Genomic DNA, 22,017 nt, shown 5'->3' with positions numbered 1-22,017 from the left:
ATTCAAAAGCTTATTTTTAAATAGACAGTAACCAAAAGAAAGGAAATCACACTTCATTATGAAATTATTAGAGTTCATTAAGCATCCTTTATGATGAAAGATATGAAAATACAGCACATGAGGAAAAAGTTGGAAGACTGGAGGTGTTTGGTGTAGAGAGAAAATGTCAAGAGTATAGTGTGGCTATCTTTAAATTTTTGAAGGGTTTTTATATGAAAAATAGATTAATTTTATGCAGCTCCTAAGCACAGAACTGGGGGACATGGATGGGAATTAACAAGAAGCAACTGAATATAAGAGAAGTCTATGTAATAATCGGAACTTTACAGAGTAATGAATTAGTTATCACTAGCATGCAATCTGAAACCACACTCAAGGATGCCTCAAGAAGAAACCACTGTGTCAGAAAGGTTTGCACCAGACAACCAATCCAGCCCCTTTGTTGGTTTGTAAGCTCCTGCCTGCCAAATCTTACAAGTTTCTATAGAGGCGTTAACTGGGTTCAGTCATGTATATTGTCCAGAGAGTCTCAACATCACATCACAATCTCGAGACTGGGTCCTTGGCGCAGGTTCTCAGAGTGGGGAAAGCAAGCAGAACCCACATTCCGAGGACAGGGAATGGGGTGAGGAGCCTCTAATTGCATGTGTCCAACTCACAGATCAACCAGTGGTCACATGTTCTCTGTGACCTTCCCCAACATCCTTTCAGATTATATTTACATTATGATTCTAATTTCTCAGTTAGTAAAGATAACAAAAATGGTCACAACAACACTGCTTAGGTTATACTTTGACTTCCAGCCTTAACCTGCTTAAAGAAGTGAACAAAAGGTTAGCCTGGGGCTGAGAGACAGGCACTTAATTTGGGGGCCTTAATAAATGTCTTGATACTATGTTATATGAACACAAGTACGACAGTTTCCTTATCTTACCAATAGAAAAGGATCTATTTCATTATATTCCAATTAAAAAGAAACACTCCCAAAGACAAATGTGTATGGCTTCTTTAAAAAAGGAGGTGGGTTTGGGGAAGGGGTGAGTTGAAAAATAAAGTTCCTTTAAGAAGCCTTCTATCTGATATAAAAAGAAGAGCAAAATAGTTTGAACAGTGACAACAGGGCCTAAATTATACTGTATAGAATGCTCTCCTCTGCTAAGGAGAAAATAAAAATCAGGAGAAAGTTTAGTAAATTGAGCTTCAGAGTTTTAAGAGGAGAGTAAGCAGACTGTTGCTGCCATATAGCCTCCCTTTTAAGCCTTAAGTCCACCTCATATCATTTGGAAATGGAGTTAAAAACAAAAATCATCTTCATTTCTATAACAGGCTACAAATTTTCAAGGATCTTTGACATAATATTATCACAACAGAAGTTTTCTGCAGGGTCATGAAGAAAAGCCATGTGGCTTATATAAGAAATAAGAATAACCAGAAACAGAAAGCCATAAAATCTGAGCTAAAAAGAATCTGAGTTAGCAAGTCATTAAAAGCTCTGATGTGAAAGCTGCAAACTCCACACTGAGCCCTGACATCTGAAGTTATTATCATTGGCAACAAGTTCTCTCAGGAGCTCTCTGATTCCTGGGGCTTCTTTGCAGCCCCTGGAACTTGAATAGTTGTCACACTTAGCAGGAAAGAAAATGTTAGACTAGTGAGTAAACAAATATGGGGGGGGATGGGAAATCAGTGCCAGTTAGAGAAGGTACATGTTTTGTAAGCACATTAACTTTTAGGGCCAGGGTGATAGATGGAGAACTGGCCAAGGTGTTAGAAGTCTAAAACCTACACTGACCAATTGTGAAAGCTCAGCAACTTTCAACTACTGCAGGTCTCAATTTGCATATTTGAGGATAAAAATATTAAATTCTGTCAATCTTTCCTAACCTTCCTCATTGATAAGAATCATCTATTTTAATACACACACACACACATGCACTATATATATATATATCTTACAAATTTCAGGCCTACACTAGACCCACTGGATGGAATTTCTAGGGGAGGAGCCCAGGAAGGAATATGTCTAACAAGTACCATAGATAATTCTTATCACCAGATTTGCTGGTAATTACTTCTTACATGAAACTGAAATTCCCTCTCAGTTCCAAAATTCCACTTCTTTTTTTTTTATTTGTTTCAAACAGTAGTTTCTCATAACCTAAAGAAATAAGTGTAGAAAGTTTCTATTTCATCAACAAGAAATTACATAAGTTAGTTTAATGAAATTGTCAGTATTAAAAATGACAGATGTGGTTGCAAGCTTTCTCCAGTCTAAAGAAGACTAAATGAGTGGCCAACCTGACTAGCCAGAAGAAAATTGCAGGCATAGAATGTAGGGGAAATAATGTGTTTGTCGTGTCTTCTTTTTCGGTGAAAAGGAGACATCACAGAAACAAGAAAAAGACTATTATGTAAAAATAAGTTGGCTTCTGAATGTAACCAATTTTTACATTTATATTTCTCACTAGTAATTAATGTACTTATGAGATAAGAATAAGTACATTCTATTATCCGTACTTTTACATATAAAGGGATAAATTGAAGTCCAAATTGGGTAAGTCATCTGTCCCAAGGTTAAGTAACATCATCAATGGTATGGACGGAATTAGAATTCTGCTCACTTAATTCCCAGTTCAATATTTCTTTCCACATGGTTTCATTTTACCAAAAAGTAATAACTATTATCTCCACTTTATATACATTTGAAAATTCCCAAGATGAAATCTCTCCCCCCAAAATGTTGTTACTTTGAGATTAATAGGAGGCAACTTATAGATACAAATCTTTTTTCTCTGGAGTAGAATTCCTAGAATATTAGCTCTACAGGCCAACAGTTTGGGCAGAATCATTTAAAGTTTACATCTCAAAAAAAACTGCTGCAGGAGAAGCTAAACTGTTACATATTTATTTTTCTATCCTTAACAAATTCTTTTCATAGCTTGTTGGATAAAGCTACACATCAACAGCCCAATCCTTCTATAATATCTGTTTGCTTCAGGAAAGTAGAACATATTCCAAGCGTGTGGGTGCTGTAATTTTCATAACAGAGAGGTCATTTTCTAAATAAAAGTAATTGCTGCTTTTATTTTTTGGCTATAAAACTTTCCTTTTTTGAATTAACATCACAAAGTAGGATATCAAAATGTAAGGTTGCTTTTGGACAAAGATTTAAGGACATGGGGTATTTTTATTGTTTCATATAGTGGAGACACGACTCCTGATTATAATTGGAAAGGTGGCATATCACTCACTATATGCAATCATTTTAGTTATATTTTAATGGAAAGGGATATATTACTATTATTTTTTCAAGATTTTTTTTTATTTATTTATTTATTTATTTATTTATTTATTTATTTATTTATTTATTTATTTGACAAAGAGAGTGAGAAAGCACAAGCAGGGGGAACAGTAGAGGGAGAGGGAGAAGCATACTCCCGCTGAGCAGGGAGCATGATGCAGGGCTCGATCCCAGAACCCTGAGATCATGACCTGAGCCAAAGGCAGACACTTAACCGAATGAGCCAAAGGCAGACACTTAACCAAATGAGCCACCCAGATGCCCAGCAAAGTGTGTATGCGTGGGTGCGCGCACGTGCACGTGTTTGTCGTTGCCGGAAGACAATTTCTTTGTGGATTTGTTGTATTTCTGAATATCTTGTCATTAGAGGTACTGACAGCTTTTGTTCCAAACTACCTTTCCAAGGATGTTTATATAGCAAATAGCCTTGGAAGAGAAGGATAATGTCACCGTCTGGGGCAAAGGTTGTGCAGGTTTTTTTCAGTCCCCTTATCAAAGATTGGGATTTCTGAAGCTCAGTATGTCTCTCCCGTCACAGAAGGCACTTGGTGTGCAGGCGCGTGTGTCCCTGCTGACGTGTTGCCCTGTGGGAGCTGGGGCTCCAGAAACAAACACAGATCTGGTGACTGAGGCTACTGTGGGTAAGAGACTGCCCTTCGTCTCTGACCAGGGGGCTGGCGGCTTCTGTCGGTATCTATGGAACGGCTGCCAGCTAACATGTTAGCTTGCAAGTAGGGTGATATGTGAGATCCTTCCCAGTTCTTGATAGGTGTGTATGTCAGTTATTCATATTCAAGCTTACAAATAGCTCTTCCTACAACAGGCTCTGTGTGATTCTCTTAGAACTGTTTGTCTTTCAATGTTCTCTCTGTGTGCTAAGAAATCCTGGAGAGTCACTTTATGACTGATCATTTCAATTAAGTAACAGAACAGCCCTGGGAAATTTTTTGAAAAATCTAAACTTCCGTCACGTGTTCTATTATACATTCCAAGATTCTCACATCTACCACTTTTTCTGTGTCGAACTGTTGCAATGGAATGCTTAAGGCATGGTCTGTGGACTTCTTGCATTAAAATCAACTGGGATGCTTTGAGTGGGATGCTGATATACCCAACTCCCAAATTTCTAGTACAGTACCAAATGTATGAGGGGTCAATTCTGAAAGTTCATAGAGAACTCAGGGTAGTGCTATGTTCTCAATGACTGACTAAGCTCAAGTAGGTATTAACTGCTAGGGAGCTTAAGGAGTGATCCCTCACCCACATGTTGTACTAGATGCAGGCCAGCAAAGTGTCGAGGCCGGTGCCCGGGTCATACCCGTTCGGCTGTTCAACTTAACCCCTTCCAAGAGAGAACAGATTACATATTCTTATTACTAAAACAGATTTTGCCACTGGATCATATTCAAACATCTCATTTTACAGATGAAAAAGCTGACGTGTTGGCATTTCAACAGAAACTTTCAATGGCGTACTCCTTTCGTCTTCTACATTGTTTGCTTTTTAATCCTGTATCTTAAAAATGCTTTTTACAACACCCATAACATAACACTCATTGTATTAAACCCACATGATTTATTTTGTTTGTCTCTCCAAATTGGCTTTGACTTCCTATATTTAAGGTTGATTTGTTCACCCCTTGATCTCTAATATTTCATATAATGTCTAGCCTATGGCAGGGCTTCAGTAAATGTGTGAAAGCACAAAAAAGCAAAGCCTTCAGCATCTGAAAAGGAGAAAACCAGCTTACTGAATGCTTACTATTCATCAGGCGCTGCACTACAATTGTTTCTCCTTTAAACACAGATCATCTCATTTAATCTTGACAAGTCTCTTGGCATCTCCATGTTACACATGAGAAAACTCGACACTGAAAGAGGCTGTATGACTTGCCCAACATCACATGGCCAGGAAATGGGGGAGCTGGTGCTCAAACGTGGGAATCCCCACTTCAGAACTAAGTTTGTTCTTACTAAGCTAACTGGACCTCTGTACCCCATTACCTCACACCACATAATCCATATATTCATAAGGATGACCCTTTTGTTTCATTTTAATAAGCCCCAAGTATTATTTATAGCTCAGAAGAAGTGGGAGGGGTTTGGGTAGGCAGAATAATGACCATCCAAACATGTCTAAATCTTACTGTCTACTACCTGTGAATATTAGGTTATGTGGCAAAGGGAAGTTAAGGTCATATGGAACGGAGATTCCTGATCAGCTGACCTTGAGATGTGAAGATTATCCCGGATTATCAGGGTGTGCCCAATGTAATTACAAGGGTCTTTATACATGGAAGAAGGAGGCATAAGAGTCATAGTCAGAAAGACATTTGAAGATGGTATGTTGCTAGCTTTGGATAGAGGAAGAAGTCATGAGCCAAGAAATAAGGGGAGCCCCCTTTGAAGCTGGAGAAAGCAAGGAAAGGATTCTCCCTCACAGCCCCCAGAAGGAACACACCCCTGCTGGCATCTTGATTTTAGCCCAGTAAGACCTATTTGGGACTTCTGACCTCCAGCACTATAAGATAATCCATTTGTGTTGTTTTAAGTCATTAAATTTGTGGTCATTCGTTACCACAACCTTAGGAATAATACAGGGAGATGATTAATAGGAAATAAGGCCTGTGCCAGAGACAGCGAGCTGCCCTCAAAGACTGGCATTTCCCTTCCAAAGCATCCAGCTGTTGCTAGAAAGTGGCCGCTCAGTCAGACATCCCACTTTCCAAGGGCCTCTCACCCTCCTGTCTTCCTCTGCACTGAGACAGAGACAATGACTAGTCTCCTCAGTGGGCTGTGGAAGTGACTTAGCTCTGAGTCAGGATGCTTAAGTCCCAGGTCTGTGAAGCTCATGTTTGCTCTGTAGATGATGCAATGCTAGCTTTTAACCACAAGATGGAAACTCATGCACAGAACGGTCAGCTAAACTCTCCCAAGGCCACCAAGTGTGGCTGAAATAGAATGAGTGGAAGGAGCAGTGGAGCAAGGGAAGGTTGCAGCGGTAGGCAAGGGCCAGATCATACATGGCTCTGTGAGTGATGTTGAAGTTTTAATTTAGAAAAAGTCACTGAAGTCATTTTGCATGGGAATCATATACTCAGAGAAGCTTTCCCATAAGGTTGCTTTGGCAGAAGTATGGAGAAGAAAAATAATCATAGCTAATAGTCATTAAGTGCTTATCATATAAGGCTCTGTTCTAAGTGGTGTGTAAGTGTGTGTGTGTGTGTGTGTGTGTGTGTGTGTGTGTGTGTATGTTCACTTGATGAGCCAGGAATTCTCGTTATTTCTATCTAACAGATGAGGAAGGTGAAAGTATTAACTCATCCAAGATTACACAGCTTATAAGTGACAAGGTAAGAGAGAGGTAGTGGGTCTGCAAGCCCATGCTCCCCCTCTATTTAGAAGGAGAAGAGTAGGAGGAAAATCCGCTAGGAAACTATTATAGCAGTTCATGTGAGAAATAATGCCAGAAGAGGAAATAGATAAAATAAACAGAATAAACCAAGTATACATTTGGAAGTAGAATTAACAGAATGTGGTGCTAGATTGAATGTGGGCAAAGAGATGAATGACAGTACAATATCAAGGATGTTGCCCAGGTTTCTAGCATAAGCACTTGGCAGGAAGAAAGACAATTTCCTAATTCTGGAACACTGGAAAAGGATCTGATATGGGATTGTGCGGGATAATGAAGAATCTGGGGAACACCAAATTTAAAATGCTATATATTATTTACAAAGAACTATCAGGGTCCAGTACTGAGCTCTGTGTCTAGAAAGAATTGGGACACCTTGGATACATTTCACCAAGAAAAGTCTTAGAAAAACAATTCTTAAAAGAATAAAATGAACTGTGATTATATTTTCCATATGGAGACCCATAGAATGTTTGAATGAGAAGTGGCACCGCAATTCAGCTGGTTTCCAGCTTTTCCATTGATGTGGGGATTGATTCTCCACCCCCTCCCAGTATGCCTAAGAAAATGGCCAGATGACACAAGGAGTCATTTAACCCATCTTAAGCACACAGAGGTCTTACTAAGCAACTCCTCTCTTGAGGACAGAACCTGATGACAAATTCAAAGTAGAGCATGGAAAATGCTAAATACTAGAATAAGTTGAGGAGGAAACTGTGAAACTTTCCTGCAGGAAGAGTTGGATAATAAGGGGAAGATTCTTCTATATCCTCCTTGCCGGGGAATTCACATATTCAACAAGGCTGGAGAAATAGATTTGGAAGGAGTAACTTTGCTTCAGAAATTGCACTGCCAAGAGGGACCTCATTACCTCTTGGCTTGGTGTTCATGAAAAATCTAATCCAGCTGACAAAATGAAGTTTAGTAAGACACCCAAGTAAAGATTGTAAATGCACTAGTCTCAGCATGTTTTTCTAAATGCAATCTTCTACCCTGAAAAGGAGAATCTAACTGTTCATTAATGAAGTCCAGGTTTATATGAACAACTGAAATAAAGGGAAAAGTTGTTCCGAAGTGAAAAGAAATGCCTAAGACAGAAGGGTAAGACTATATGCAGAGGGTTTATTCATTTGTTCAAGAAATACCCAATGAGCTTTTAGCTGCCTTTGGCCAGGCACAGTGCTAACTGCTGCTGTCGTCTACCACAGCTACTAAAACCGTTGCTGCTCTCAAGATTTATGCAAGATGAAAAAAAGAGGAAAAGATGAGGAAGGGGAAGAAATGAAAAAAAATTGGATGATGAGGAAGAGAAAAACATATAAAAGAAGAGGAAGAAAAATGAGGTTGGGGGGAGAAGAGAGAAGAAGAAAAAACAAAAAGAAGTGTTGTTTACAGCCCCCATCATACTACAGGCTGGTACCAGGTCTCATCTAGACTAGTAGAGTAAATCCTTAAAAACAGTGTCTCTCATTCTTTCATTTGACACATATTCATTGTTTTGCTGTGACTGAGCCCTCTAGAAAGCAGAGCCTGCAATGAGAATTCAGGTGTTAATACTTCATCTGGGAGGTACAAGGTCAGGAGGCAGTGATGGAGAGAAAGCGGAAGGAGCGAAGCAAAGAAAATATGAAGAAATGCTATGTGATGTGTTACTGTGCTGACTACCATTTTGCATTAAACCACACAGATATATAGCAGGTTCATGTATTTGGAAAACAGAATTTCTCTGGAAGGACTGCAAGAATATATTGGAATAAAATACAGGTGCACTGGAAATAGCCTGGCTCTCTCCTCAATCCTGTTTCCTTCTGGTGAAGTTTCATGCCTTAAGGAGCTAAGTCTCCTCCACTTCCAGGTTGCAACACCTTAGCCCCTCAGCTTCTCAGGAAGCCAGAGCCCACACATCACAATGTGGCATCTTATCCAAGTCTGAAAGTAGATCTACATGCTTATAGAGCATCAACCAAGAGAAAGAAAGAAGGTGGAAAGGAATATGAGAAGGGGCAGAGCTTGAATTCAATTCAAGTATCATTTCTGTGCCAGAGACAGTGCTGAGTGTTAGGGAAACAACAATGAACAACAGATACAGCCCCTGACCTTGCAGAGTACCCCGCTTAATGGTGCACACAAGCAAGCAATTGCAATGGAGTGAGACAAAGTGCTTTGACCACTGAGGACCAGAAACCCTAGGTGGTCTCTAAAGGTTCCCAGAAGGAGCAGTTGTTAAGTAGGTCTGATCCAGGTGATAGGCCAGAGCCAGGGAAGAGGTTTGTATTGGAGGTGGGGGCGTAGAGAGGGAGACAGAGGATAGTGGTCAGTGGTCAGACAGACACTGGCTCCCAAGGCCTAGAAAGCTAAAGAAAGTGTTCCATATTGTTGGAGCTCAGGGTATTGGACAGGGAAAAGAAGGTAATAGTGTTAATTCCTACCATCTCATGGTCTGATCATTATAAAGCCTAATCCCATAGCCTAGAATTCCGCCTGACTACCTTAAATCCACAGCACTTACCTTCAGGTGCCCCATATTCATGTCCAACTTCATTCCTGGTTTTGCTCTAAGTATGTTCTATGACATTCTACTTCTGTGCCTTTACTCCAATGGTTTGTTTCACCTGGGATTCTGTCGCCTTCCCATGAACACCTGTCTAAACACCTGCCCTTCTTTTATGTCCATGTAAAAGTTTTCTTCCTCATGAACCTACCCTATGTTCCCCACATCCCACTGGTTTAATCTCTCCTTCCCTAAAATCTTCATTTTCTCCTAGGGTACTTATGTCACTTATGTATTTATTCTTTTACTGACACATCTCCCTTCCTAGACTGTTGAAGATCAAAACTAAAACAGATGGACGTAGATAATCTGAAATCATTTACGGCTTCTATAATCTTTTTTTCTCTGGAGAACAAGAGGAATATATTTAACTCTGGAAATTATTCAGACATCAGCTACTTAGCGTCACAGGCCAAGATCACTCGGCAAAGCCACTGTTTGAGTCCAAGCAGACCTCCCTGGCCCAGCGGCCCTCCTTGTTTTCTCCTTTGCACTCCTTCTCAATCTTTCCCCATGGACCATTTCCATCACTTCATGATCCTCAGATATTCTATTTTACCTGATTCCATTCCAGGCCCTCTGGACCACCTGGGCTTGGCAAGGAATGCTGATATCCAAACAGCAGATCGTTTTGGTTTTTTTTTTAACAGTAAAGCAATTTCTTTCTCTGTGCTTTCCATAAAGCAAAAAGAACCCAACAAAACTTAATATATCAGTCTCTCACTTGATGAGCTTTTCATTTTGAATTCCATATGCATTTGAAATTTTCTATTTACGTGATGGGCTCTGGCACTTGGAAATACAAAGTAGGACCTCAAGAATGGCCTTCAAGGGCTTTATAGCCTAATGTGTGACAAGGACAATGATACCAATGACTGGATATCAGGCAAAAAGTGATGTGTTTTACAGGGGTATGGGCTTAGGGCAGGAGGAATAGCAAAGCTAAAATACCACTGGTAAAAGAATTAGAAAATTCAAACTCGCATTTAGTTCTAGGTCCTTGACAATCTTGCTCCTGTATGATGGTGGAAGCTTTGGTTTCAGTAGCACAGGGCAATGAATCATCAGTTTTGTTGTGCTGACTTTGAAAAAATATATAACAATATATTGCATGAAGAAGCACATGCGTTCTTCCTCTTCAGGAAATCAAATTAAGCAGGACTCACTCACGTGTTGTCTAAAAGGCCCATTTTTCCACAAGTCATTTTTTTTCCCCAGGAGTAGCCTCTACTTAATGCTAGGCTTTCTCCTCAAATATCCCACCTCTATCATTTGTCCAGGCCAGCTCCCTCCTATTCCCATTTCAATCATCTGAATTATATCTTGAGCTAAATAAGACATTTTTAATGTCAAGAACAGCCTGACAGTTTAATGAGTGGTAAAGCAGGAACTCTTCAATATTTCTGCTAAGCACTGTAATTCAACAAACATTTGCCATATCACACTAAAATTAGTTTGTTATACTTGATTAAAAATAAAAAACCGACTAAACTTAGATACATAAGCAATGAAATGGAACCAGTAGAAACCAATCTCAGTTTAGGCTCCGGTGACCTAATTGCCTTTAAATATCTAATATTCTTTTTCTAAACTTTTCTCAGCTCTCACACTTTGGGGAGAATGTTTGGAGAGAATATTTGAAATATAAATATGTATTATTTGAAGTATACATATACTGACTTTCTCCTACAGCTATAACCCCAACATCCAATAATTGAGGATGTTTCCAAAGGAGAATGATTACAATTGTCTTCTATCTTTTGGTCTCATGTGAACTGCCATCAAATAGCCTGCTGTTAATTATTAATCCAGTTATTTCTGTTTCTCTGTAGCATAAAGTGAGAGAAAAATGCTGTTAACCCATTTCTCCTCTAAAAGTCAACACTAAAGGAAGTTCTAAGAGCATTTTTTCCTTAACCTTTATTCTCATACCCAAATGAGTTTATTGACTTTAAAACCAATTTCTAAAGATAGGCCCTCAAATGATGGTGGAATAGATATCTCTTTCAATTGCCCCTTAAAAAATCTGTTCATCTGTTCATAATGTAAATTACTTTATTTCATATCTCAAAAACTTCTTGGATAACCAGATAAGTTTGCAAGTAGGACATGAGCGCTCCCGAGAATTCTCTTGGTATACTGACATTTATGCATTCTTATAGACAGCTAAGAATATGAGATTTCTTCTCTGCTTAAAAACCTGCAGTGGGGAAAGAAAGGCTGTACCCATATCTCAAAAACAAAATCTCACCTCCAGGATAGCACAAAAGCCTAGATTTCCAGTGTCACTGTCACTTCCTTATTCCCTGGGCTCCCCTCACAGCAATTCACGTGCCACCACTGAACACAAATGTCTCCATTCCTTTCCATATGTCCCCTCTGCCCCCACTGAGAACATTCTTTCCTAATGATCCTACAAACTCTCTTTAAGCATTACCTCCTTTATGAAGATAACCCTCAGACATCATTAAATGGTTTTATCCATATTATATATATAATGATCACATTACTTATGACACTATAGCATAACTGTTAGTTCAATTGCTGTTCCAACTTAAAAAAACTATAAAGTAATGAAAGGCACCTTCATCATACCAGTGTCTAGTACACAGCCTAAAACATAGCGGGCACTTAATGAATTACTAAAAAAATTAAAAAAAAAAAGACTGATTTTTCATCCACTTTTTACTCACCAAATCAATATATTTATAAACAATATAAAGACCCAGAAGAGAGGAACAACATTCACGTGGCTTATCAAAGTTCTATACAGGTCAAAATTAAAGCCTGCAACTCAAACATATGAAGTCTCCATATACTACTTAGACCCAAAATACGTTAAGTCTCCATATACTACTTAACATTCCAGGACACATTCCCTTCTCTGACCATGTACTTCCTTAATGTCAACTCTGGGCCCAACATGATAAAGATGTAGGACTTTTAAGAACTACTTAATCTTACTGGAGTGGAGGAAGCAACTAATGCATTTAACAACTCAAAGCTAAACTGTGTCCCATCCTTAAAAGAGCTGTGTCCATTTAATGCCAAATAATGAATCTGAAATAAGAAAAAAATTCAGGAAATGTTCTTCTTAATTGCAAGCACACCAACACCTTTCCCCAATTTTTTATTTAGGTTTTTTTTTTTTGGGGGGGGGTTCCTCACCATATAAATACATTCTATCTCTATGTCATTTCACTTCATATTTGTTGATATTTCAGTCTCCAGGCCATGTTTTCATGAATGGAAAATATCTATGTCCCAGTCTTTATTAGATTTTGAAGATGTGTTCTTTATTTCAATGCTTTATCTCCTGAGAAATGATGCTTGAATGCAAGCTGAGTGGTTTTAATTTCATTTGAGAAAAGAGCAAGAAGAAAATGGTCTCACCAAACCAAACTTTTAGACTTACAGGTAAGCATCACTCTTGCTGGTATTTCTGAATTATACATGAGAAACACAATTCTCTCCACAACAATAACTGGTAAACAAAATCATAAATACTCTTCTACATTTTCATTCCCAATTCTATTGGCTTGCCTACTATTACAGGTAATGCTTCTCATATTGATTGTTACAGCACCATTTTGGCTGCATTTAAAACATCACATGAACACTGAACAAAAGAACTAGGTATATATGCCATAGGTATTATGCCATTTCTATAAGCACCATGAATTGAGGTTAAATGGGGACTGGGATGTCTAAGTTACTAACAGAGAATTCTACCTCAGCATCCAGCCTATGTAAGAGACTTGGAGGCACTTGGGATAGAATTAGCATTCCTTTAGGGGTTTTTTTTTCCCCCACATTCTGGAATTTAGATTCTATTTTATTCTATTGCATGAGAGACCTATGAAATGGGTCTTGGTTTGGTGTTTTATTTTGGTTTTGGTTTTGGTTTTGATTCATGGGTGGTGATGGTAGTGTTATCCCCAGAGTTGTGTTTCTCTAAGATCAGGTTCTTGAAATGCAGAGCAGCAAACTCAGAGTGGATGGTGGGATTTTATAGGGAAGAAAAGTCAAGCAATTTGACTCTAGAGATTGAAGAGAGTATCCTAGAGTCTGAGGAAAAATTAACCTGTGGGAAAGTCAATTGTCATTGAGAAAAGAGTTTCCAAAATCAATGCTATTAAAATTCCTTCTCTCTCTACAATCTAACATAAAAAAAAAAAAAAAAAAAACAATGTTCACAAAAGCTGAAATGCAAAACCTGTCACCAATTTTGGCCTTTATTTTTTTTTTAAGATTTTATTTATTTATTTGAGAGAGACACAGCGAGAGAGGGAACACAAGCAGGGGGAGTGGGAGAGGGAGAAGCAGGCTTCCTGCTGAGCAGGGAGCCCGATGCGGGGCTTGATGCGGGGCTCGATCCCAGGACCCTGGGATCATGACCTGAGCCGAAGGCAGACGTTTAACGACTGAGCCACCCAGGCGACCCTAATTTTGGCCTTTGTTACTACATTAGCAGAAAAGGTTAGAAACATTTAAATCTGGCCTCTTTAATTGGGCAAACACATTCACTGGTCCCTTACAATAGCAATTCAATTGTTCTCTTATGTTTAACTTGAACCAAGAAGAAATTCTCATGTTGTCAGATGTGTCAAGGTATATCTATAAATGAAAACAGTAGGAAATTAGGTGTTTATAAGAATAGAAAGTAATAGTCGAACAATCTTTCCTGTTCAGTTCCCCACAAGAGCAAAATAAAGCCTTTGTTAATGCCTACCAAGTTCGTAGTAGGCTATACTATGTCTTTAATGCAGTTGCTGACCCCTGGAAACCCTAGTACTACAGACAATAGTAAAAAGGAAGAAAGAGAGTTAGACTAAACAATTACCAAGGTCTGAAAGAATAATCTAGAGTTCTTTATCTAAATTCTGCTTTTCCAAAGTCAGAGAAGTAAGCATAGTCATGTTCTACCCTGGAATAGAAAATATGTAAACTGTCACTTTTCAAAAGTGACGTTAAATAAGGAAGACAATTGAATGAAACATTGTAACTTTAATTGTTCAAGCAAACACTAAGGATTTTGTAAAGATCTATAAAGACTCTATGAGTGAGAGGGTGAATTATCCAAGGTTATGGTCGTAGACGCCTCTGGAATGTTGAGAGGCCATGTCACATAAACTCAAAAAAAAAGTACCTGATATGAAAAGCTTTATAGGGTAAAATGCATGCACTTCCATGCCAAGAAAGCTTGCATCATGCCTTTATAACCAAATTCTACAGTAGAGGATTTATGTACATACTCAAGAAAACATTCCCACCTTGACTACTTCTGCAGAGGGCACTGCTATGTCCTCTGATGCGGCTGGGACAGGCCAAGCATTCTTCCAGAGCAGAAGCATTATTGCTCACTTTTGGCTTTCAATCAATAGACTTAAATAAATCTGGCCCAGTTTTTCAGTCCCTATCTGTTATCACCGTCTTAAACTCCGGAACAAATGGACTCCTGCTGAAATTGTACCTGCCTATCAGAGAGCCTAATGTGGAGAAAAGTTGTTTCTCCTCCTCTGCCTCCTTTCTCTTTGCCTTTTCACATTATTTGAAACTTGCCAGTAAAACTAGATCCTCGACATTTGAAGGTGACATGTCTGAAATTCCAACATTCACAAATTCATACAAACAACCTTCTTGGGAGAAAACGAAACAAAACAAAAAAGAATGCTACTAATTCGTGACCAATTGACTCACTCCAGCCTACCAGCCCCTCTCAGCTGGTAGCATTGATTTTTGCTACAGCGCTTAGGTGTATTTTCTCATTTAATTTTCACAATGATCCTTTGAGGCTGACGTTATTATTATTGCTCTTATTTTTACCTATTCCCAATTATTCCAAGTAGCAAAACTTAGGACTGATCTGCAAATTCTCGACAAAACAAATATTAAATCTGTGAGGGCTGAGGGTTCATTATATCAAGGAGAATATGAGGAGATGGTGTTAGAGTTGATTTCCCTTCCAATCAGCAGCACCATCTGTCCCTGGAACTGACTGCCTACCTTCCTTGGCCTTCTGTGCGGTGGATGCTGGGGTGCTCTGGGCACAGTATACGTCCCGGGTCTGGATCCCACCTCCACAAACGGGTCCCGTCACATGCCAGTGGGGGTCCTGCTGCTCGAGGAGAAGAGAGACTTGGCATTCTTTCCATTCAGAGGTCCTCCAGGAATACCTGGATTTATTTAAAAGAAATTTGATTTATTTAAAAGAGGAAGAACAAGTAAGGAAAATATAGATTCTAAAGAAAATGTAAGTCATAACATCAAATATATGCAATAATCTGTTCTTCTAGGGCCAAATCTTCACCTAAGGATAAAAAAGTCGATTGGCTTTGGGTAGTAAATCCCTTCTATTTCCTAAGGGGAAAAAAATCCCAGCAGCGTCTCATGGTAGCGGTATGGGATGAGAGGAGTGAAGAAAGGAAATATGGATAAACAGGGGTTGTGTCTCAGCCCTGAAGCCGTAAGAGAGTGAAGAATCTGAGGAAGAAGATGGAAACCAGATGAGCCTATTCCGTTGCAGCTGACCTTGTCATGGGGTATCACTTCACAGACTTCTGGATGACTATGTGAAAGTCAGCCTTTTGAAATTAGTACAGTAGTAGTGTGTGAATGTGTGAAGTTGGGAGACATGGTTTTAAATGGATAGAGATGACCAACTTTTCAACCTTCTTGATATAGGAAAGTATTTCTATTTATTTGACCCCATTGGGATGAAGCCACACACATTAAAAATGAGTTAACAATGCGTCACTACATTTAACTAATGAGTTATTTTTTATATACGCAGAACTATTGTTATTTAAACTGATTTAGGAATATATCTTCCTGGTTATAACTGGTTAAGATACATAGTAATAGACACACACACACACACACACACACACACACACACACACACACAAGGAGAGAAAACACAACAGAGTTTGTACACAGCTTGCTGAAAACAAAACAACCATAACAACACTGCACTCAGACCTGGAGAATATTTCAGACAGAATTTCCTTTTGGGGGTTATTACAACATTCTTCAAGCCCACAGCATTAAGAGAACCCTACAGCATTCTCATAAATACCCACAGTCTCATTAACTTCTAGAAAAATAAACAAAACCTAAGAACATTCTCATAACTGCTGTCCCATTTCAGATTTGAGGAAAAATTCCTCAGCTTTGCGATTGCTTAAAAGGAAAAATAAATAAATAAAAATAAGTGTGTGTCACAAAAACCCTGGCCTTTCAGAAACTAGTGTAAACCTGAAATCAAGTCACAGACACCAAAATAAGAAAGCAAATCTCTAAGAAACCTAATAGTGATCAAACTCCTTCACAATGCACGGCACCACTCTAAAAAGCTTGAGAGCTGACAATCATAAGTCTTATGAAAATCCCATGGTGGGAAAAGGATTTGGACAATCCTTTGGGGTTTGTTGTGATACAACTGATCGCCCTCAGCTTCCCTACTTCATTTTCATGTGGTCCTCCAAGGCTGGAAGCTTAGTCAGTAGGCAGGGCAAAACTTCGGAGTGTAGGTCCTGCTTAGACAGGAAATACAGACAATAATCTGTTTCCAATTCCTGGGCGTGAGAGACTGAGAAAAATTTGGTTCTTCCCAGAGGCAGGCTTTCTCCAGAGGTCTGAAGCCTTTTCTCCTCACTCAAAGTTCTCACCCTGTTCTTCATGGTCACTCAAGCAGAAGGCTTGAGTGTCTCAGGGCAGGTGGCTCTGTATTCCAGGGCAAGGTGCAATGGGGTAAGGGTTTGTTGGGGGGGATGGTTACCAAGGGCTCACTTTGGACCCTCTTCCTCCGCCGGTTGCCTAGCAGAAGAGCTCCCTGGCCATTAAGGAGGGGGTCAGATATAGCAACTGAGTAGGAAACTCCTATGATATAATTAGCAAATAAGGTAGGCAAAAAGGGGAACAGTGTAGTATAGACAACAGGCATTATTTTCAGCTCAATGGACCTATGCCCTACCACTTACTAGGCACATGTGACCTTGGCCCAGTTCTGTTTTCTCATCTGTAAAATGGGTATAATAAAGCCAAATGATGAACACAGCACATAACAAATGTTCAATAAATGCTAATTCCCTTTCTGCTTATATCTATCTTCATGTACATTTGCTCCTTGCTTCCACAGAAAACACACCACACACACACACACATACACACACACACACTAACATTTTATGTATGAGGATTTCATTGATTTCATCAAGTCCTAATGTTAGAGATCCAGGAATATCATGGCCTAACTTCCAACAACCAGAATTCAGCAAAGAGCATAAAAGAAACACAGAATTCAGAATTATAGCAAGTCACAGCAATTTGTTTCCTTGTTTGAAAGGACTGGGCCAAGCTGTATAAATAGCTTTTTTAAATTAATTTATTGTGACCCTAGAAGAATTAGCAATGGAAGAATTTTGGAAGTCATTAAGGAGAAAAATGAAAAGTTTAATGACTATGGTTTTATATAAAATAACAAAAACCCTTTCGGTAGCTCATTAACCAACAACACCCAAATTCTATTCACTGGCAAATGACAAATTCTCTGAAGAAATATAAGGCATTTATCACTATCTCAATTGTTTACCACCTCAGAGAAAACACCTGCCCAGCAAGCAGCAGAGGGAAAATGCTCACCAGGAAAGGACTTCTATATTCCTTTTTAACCGCCCATCTTTCACAGTCTTTCCTCAACCTATTTATTTGTTTCAAAAGCATTACCTACGTTTAGTCACAAATCACCCCGCAACCATGAAACCTGAACATCCCGAACTCCCTCAACCTGGGAAAGTGTCTCCAGGGACTGACAGAATGAGGAATCAAAGGAGCCTTCTTGGCTAATGGTACTCGTTTTCTCCTTTAGAAGCTGTTACCGCAGTGGTCCTCCAGCCCCAGACAAGTTGGGTTCCTGACTGCCTGGGACATTCTCTTCAACAGTGAAGTCCCTGTCAAAGACCTTTTCCACCCTCTCTCTCCCAACTCTGCAGCCTTTCAACACACCCTCATTTTGTCCTTTGGTTAAGAAGGAAATATGGGAATTTCAAAGGCCAGAGTCCTACCTCCTGTGGGTACACGGCACTTTGAAATCCACTGTGGAAATGCCTCAAGTGTGTTAAGAGAGCCATGGAATGAAAGACATTACTCAGTGCTCATCCTACAAATGTGTAGGATCCATTTGCTTTTTTCAAATGTTCTGGCCGAACACAATAGTCAAGGATTAATTTATTTGAGCTCCTAGAGTATCATGACATATCCTCCAAGTAATAATAACAATAACCAATACCTTTTGCATGCCTACTCTGTGCTAGGTACTGCACTGACAAATTTAGGCATGTAACCTCATTGAATCTTCCCAAAAACCCTATGAGGAAAGTATGGTTTCCCCTTTTACAGATGGGATAATTGGAATAAAAAAGAAATAATTCTTCCAAGATCATATAAGTAATTGGAAGAGCAAGGTTCAAAGTCAGATTTATCTGACTCTGAAGCACATCTTTTTAATGAAATGACAGATAGATTAAAATAGTGAATGGCAAACCAAAGAAACTTGATCAGGGGATATAGAAAATAAGTTCAGTTGGCAATAGGTAGCTACCTGCCCAGCCATTACGAGGACAAGTAAATCTTGGTCTTGTTCTGAGGAAGTGTGCTCTGGACTGAAGCAAAAAACAAAAACAGAAACAAACAACAACAACAAAAACCTCCCTCTCCCTTTGTTGGTGACAAAGATATTGTCAGTGACAACTAACTGATAATATTTGACACTGCCAAAATATATTTTTTTCTTTCACTCTCAAAGAAAAAATACATTTTGAGAATATTTTACAGCCAATTTATAATTACAGCACTGTGGTTACATAGGGTCAAATTTAGTACTTTCAGTATATAACCGTAAGTTAAAAAGAGAAATAATATATAAGCCAAATAAAACAGTCTCTAATTGTAAAAATTAAAATTCCCACTAAGAGTTATAGAAGACAACTTTTTAAAGAGGCCTGAAATCAAATTCTCCACACTGCTCCATGGCGATTCTGAATCTTAGGTAAACTTGTCATGATCCATTCATGTGAAAACTCCAATATGCCCACTATTAGTGAGAGAGCATACTGCCAGCCACTCTGGGGCTCCCAACCTCTGAGAAAAGAAATGCTGATAACTCAATATTGAATACATAGTGAAAACAACTTATACAAGGGCATTTTATTTAACATGCAGATCTGTAAGAGAGACTGCAGGCAGGGGAGAGCTAAAAGACAGGACTCCCTAGAATGAGAAATAGGCCTGCCCAAAGAGTAAGTGAATCACTTATGCAACCACACATCCATTCATCCTTTCTTTCCATAAGTAATTCCTGAGCTCCAACTATGTGCCAGGCAAGATTTCAGATAACAGAAATGCACAGCAGTGAGCAAGACAAAGCTCCTGACCTTGAGAAGATTGCCTTCTAGTGGGGCAGACAGACAGAAATGCATCATACATAACATGGCATTAGATAATGAGGAGAAGGTGTTGGACCAGACCAACATCTCCTCACAACACACCAACCCTGTTCCAGCACTTAACACAGTTCCACAGAGCTATTTCGGTGCCATGACCAGGGATGTCTTCAGAATCCTGAAGAACAGGAGGGAATGAACACAGGGATAGGTGGGCAGGGAGCATTCTAGGTAGAGAGAGGCGCATGTCCAAAGTTCCCAGGGAAGACGAGTGCTTGGCACTTTCTAGGACATCACAGAAGCAAGTGTGTCTGGGCCAAGTGGGTCGGGAACAAAGGGAAAGGAAATGAGGAGTAGTAAGGAGTCAGGCTATAAAGAGCCTTGTAGGCCAGAGTTAGGACCATGAGTGTAACTCCCTATGTGCTAGGAAATCATTGCAAAGCTTTGAGGAGGACAGTAATATGGTGTGATTTAAATTTTTAAAGGATCACCCTGGCTACTGAGGAAAGAACAGACTATGGGGGATGTAAAGAAGGGAGACAAACTTGGAGGCCTTTGCTCATCTAGGAGGGATGATGGTGGCTTCAAGTAGGACAGCCACAGCGAATGTGGTGAGAAGTGACCAGATTCGGGATATACTGTGGGGTAGGGACAGGTCTAATGGATTAGATATGGATGAGATAGAAAGGGAGGAATGAAGAATGATTCCAAATTGTTTTTTTTTCCCCAAAGTATTAGCACCACAATTTGTTGGCACCGAATTCTTAAATGAGACAGCCCAGAAATGGGGACAAGAACCCAAATATCAGGGCAATCATGTACTGTAACTGTGAAATTCAGTTTTTCTTTATTTACTTTCTAGAATCTGCCTTCCAAATCCTTCCCTCACACCTGAAACCCAGTGCCCAATCTCCTCATGTGTTCCCCATAATGTAGGCCTCCTCTTAGGAAATGCTCAATAAATGTATCCACATGATACATACTAAAAGTTAGGCATGCACTTGTCATGATGAGCACCGGGTGATGTACGGAATTGCTGAATCACTATATTGTGCACCTGAAACTAATATAATACTCTATGTTACCTATACTGGAATAAAATAAACTATAAAAAAGTTAATATTAGAATGTTATCATTTAAGAAGGTGCATGCAGCTTAAAGAAGAAACCAAGATTAAAAAAAAAAGAAGAAGTAGAAACCAAGATTAAATCAAAGAAAAATTTCTAACAGTAGAAATACATATCCCCATTAAGAAATACAGGAGACAAATTCTGGACTAGGAAAAGCAATTCAAGGCCTCCAATTCAACTCCTGAGATAACCAGCTTGTCTTCCAGACAGTGATGTCTAATTCAAGGAATCCTGTACTCAAACTATTCTTCAAATGGAAGAGGGGAGGGTAGGAGTAAGAAATGGATTCATTGCTGTGAAGCAATGAGTAGAGACATTCTAAATTAGCAAAGCCAAAATTAGAAAAGTGGGCACATTTAGTGACTATTTTTAAAATAACTCCATCCTACTTATGTGACATAAAGTGATTCTAATAGCAACAGGATGGCAGGCCCATCAGAGTTTTATAACAACCTCTGCCCTTAGAATGTATGCTTTATCACTTTCCCAAGGCTTGGAATTGCTTACAAAGTGTGGATTTCTTTTCTCCTTCTAAAACTTGGATTTAAAGCAAAGCAACATGGAATAGAATCTTAAGTGATTTAATGATGACAGATTGAAAGAATAATCGCATTCGTTAATGGTCATGTTTTGACTAAGCACATATAGATTTGCAAACACTCTTGGAATTGAAACCCTAGTGCAAGGTATTCAAATTAAATGTGTGTATATTAAAAATCAGTGTATTGCAGCATGACTAATTTATGATAATGTCTGTTGTCCTTTTAAAGTTGTAAATGCATTTAGAAAAGAATTAACTTGTCATTTTTTGCTGAACAGATGACCAAAATAAAGGGAACGGATCAAGCTTTAGATATTTTATGCTCTAGTAATTTTTTATTGAATAGAGTGGAACTATTGATTATGGAAAGCTACTCTGAAGTGCAAAGCTCTTTGCCCTTCAGCAGATGGCTTCGCTAGCCAAAATCCACATATGTATTATTAATAGACTTCTATCACCATGCACAGCACTTAGCAGTACGTTAACTTTCTTACACTAACAGGGGAATGAATCTTCCATCCAAGAGGACTTAAAGTGGTACAGTGGGGACTCATGAAACAATATGCACCAGTAAAAGACAGACTCAATAAAAAGGCATCAGTCTTCTTCTCTTGAAACAATTTATAGATTCGTTGAA

The 22,017-nt window shown here is 39.0% G+C and overlaps 1 protein-coding gene across 1 annotated transcript in view; it reads right to left on the bottom strand.

Moving 5' to 3' along the window:
- THSD7B (thrombospondin type 1 domain containing 7B) overlaps positions 1-22,017 on the bottom strand; it is a 772,830-nt gene that overhangs the window by 519,582 nt on the left and 231,231 nt on the right. Inside the window, exon 4 of the mRNA XM_027590003.2 lies at positions 15,273-15,442. Within this exon, the coding sequence (XP_027445804.2) occupies positions 15,273-15,442 (170 nt within the window). The remainder of the gene's footprint in view (positions 1-15,272; positions 15,443-22,017) is intronic.

This window comes from Zalophus californianus, chromosome 3 (assembly GCF_009762305.2).
Source record: "Zalophus californianus isolate mZalCal1 chromosome 3, mZalCal1.pri.v2, whole genome shotgun sequence".
In the NCBI taxonomy this organism is placed as follows: domain Eukaryota; kingdom Metazoa; phylum Chordata; class Mammalia; order Carnivora; family Otariidae; genus Zalophus; species Zalophus californianus.
The sequence above is the reverse complement of the archived record's forward strand: the minus strand, read 5'-3'. Positions and strand labels throughout refer to the sequence as shown.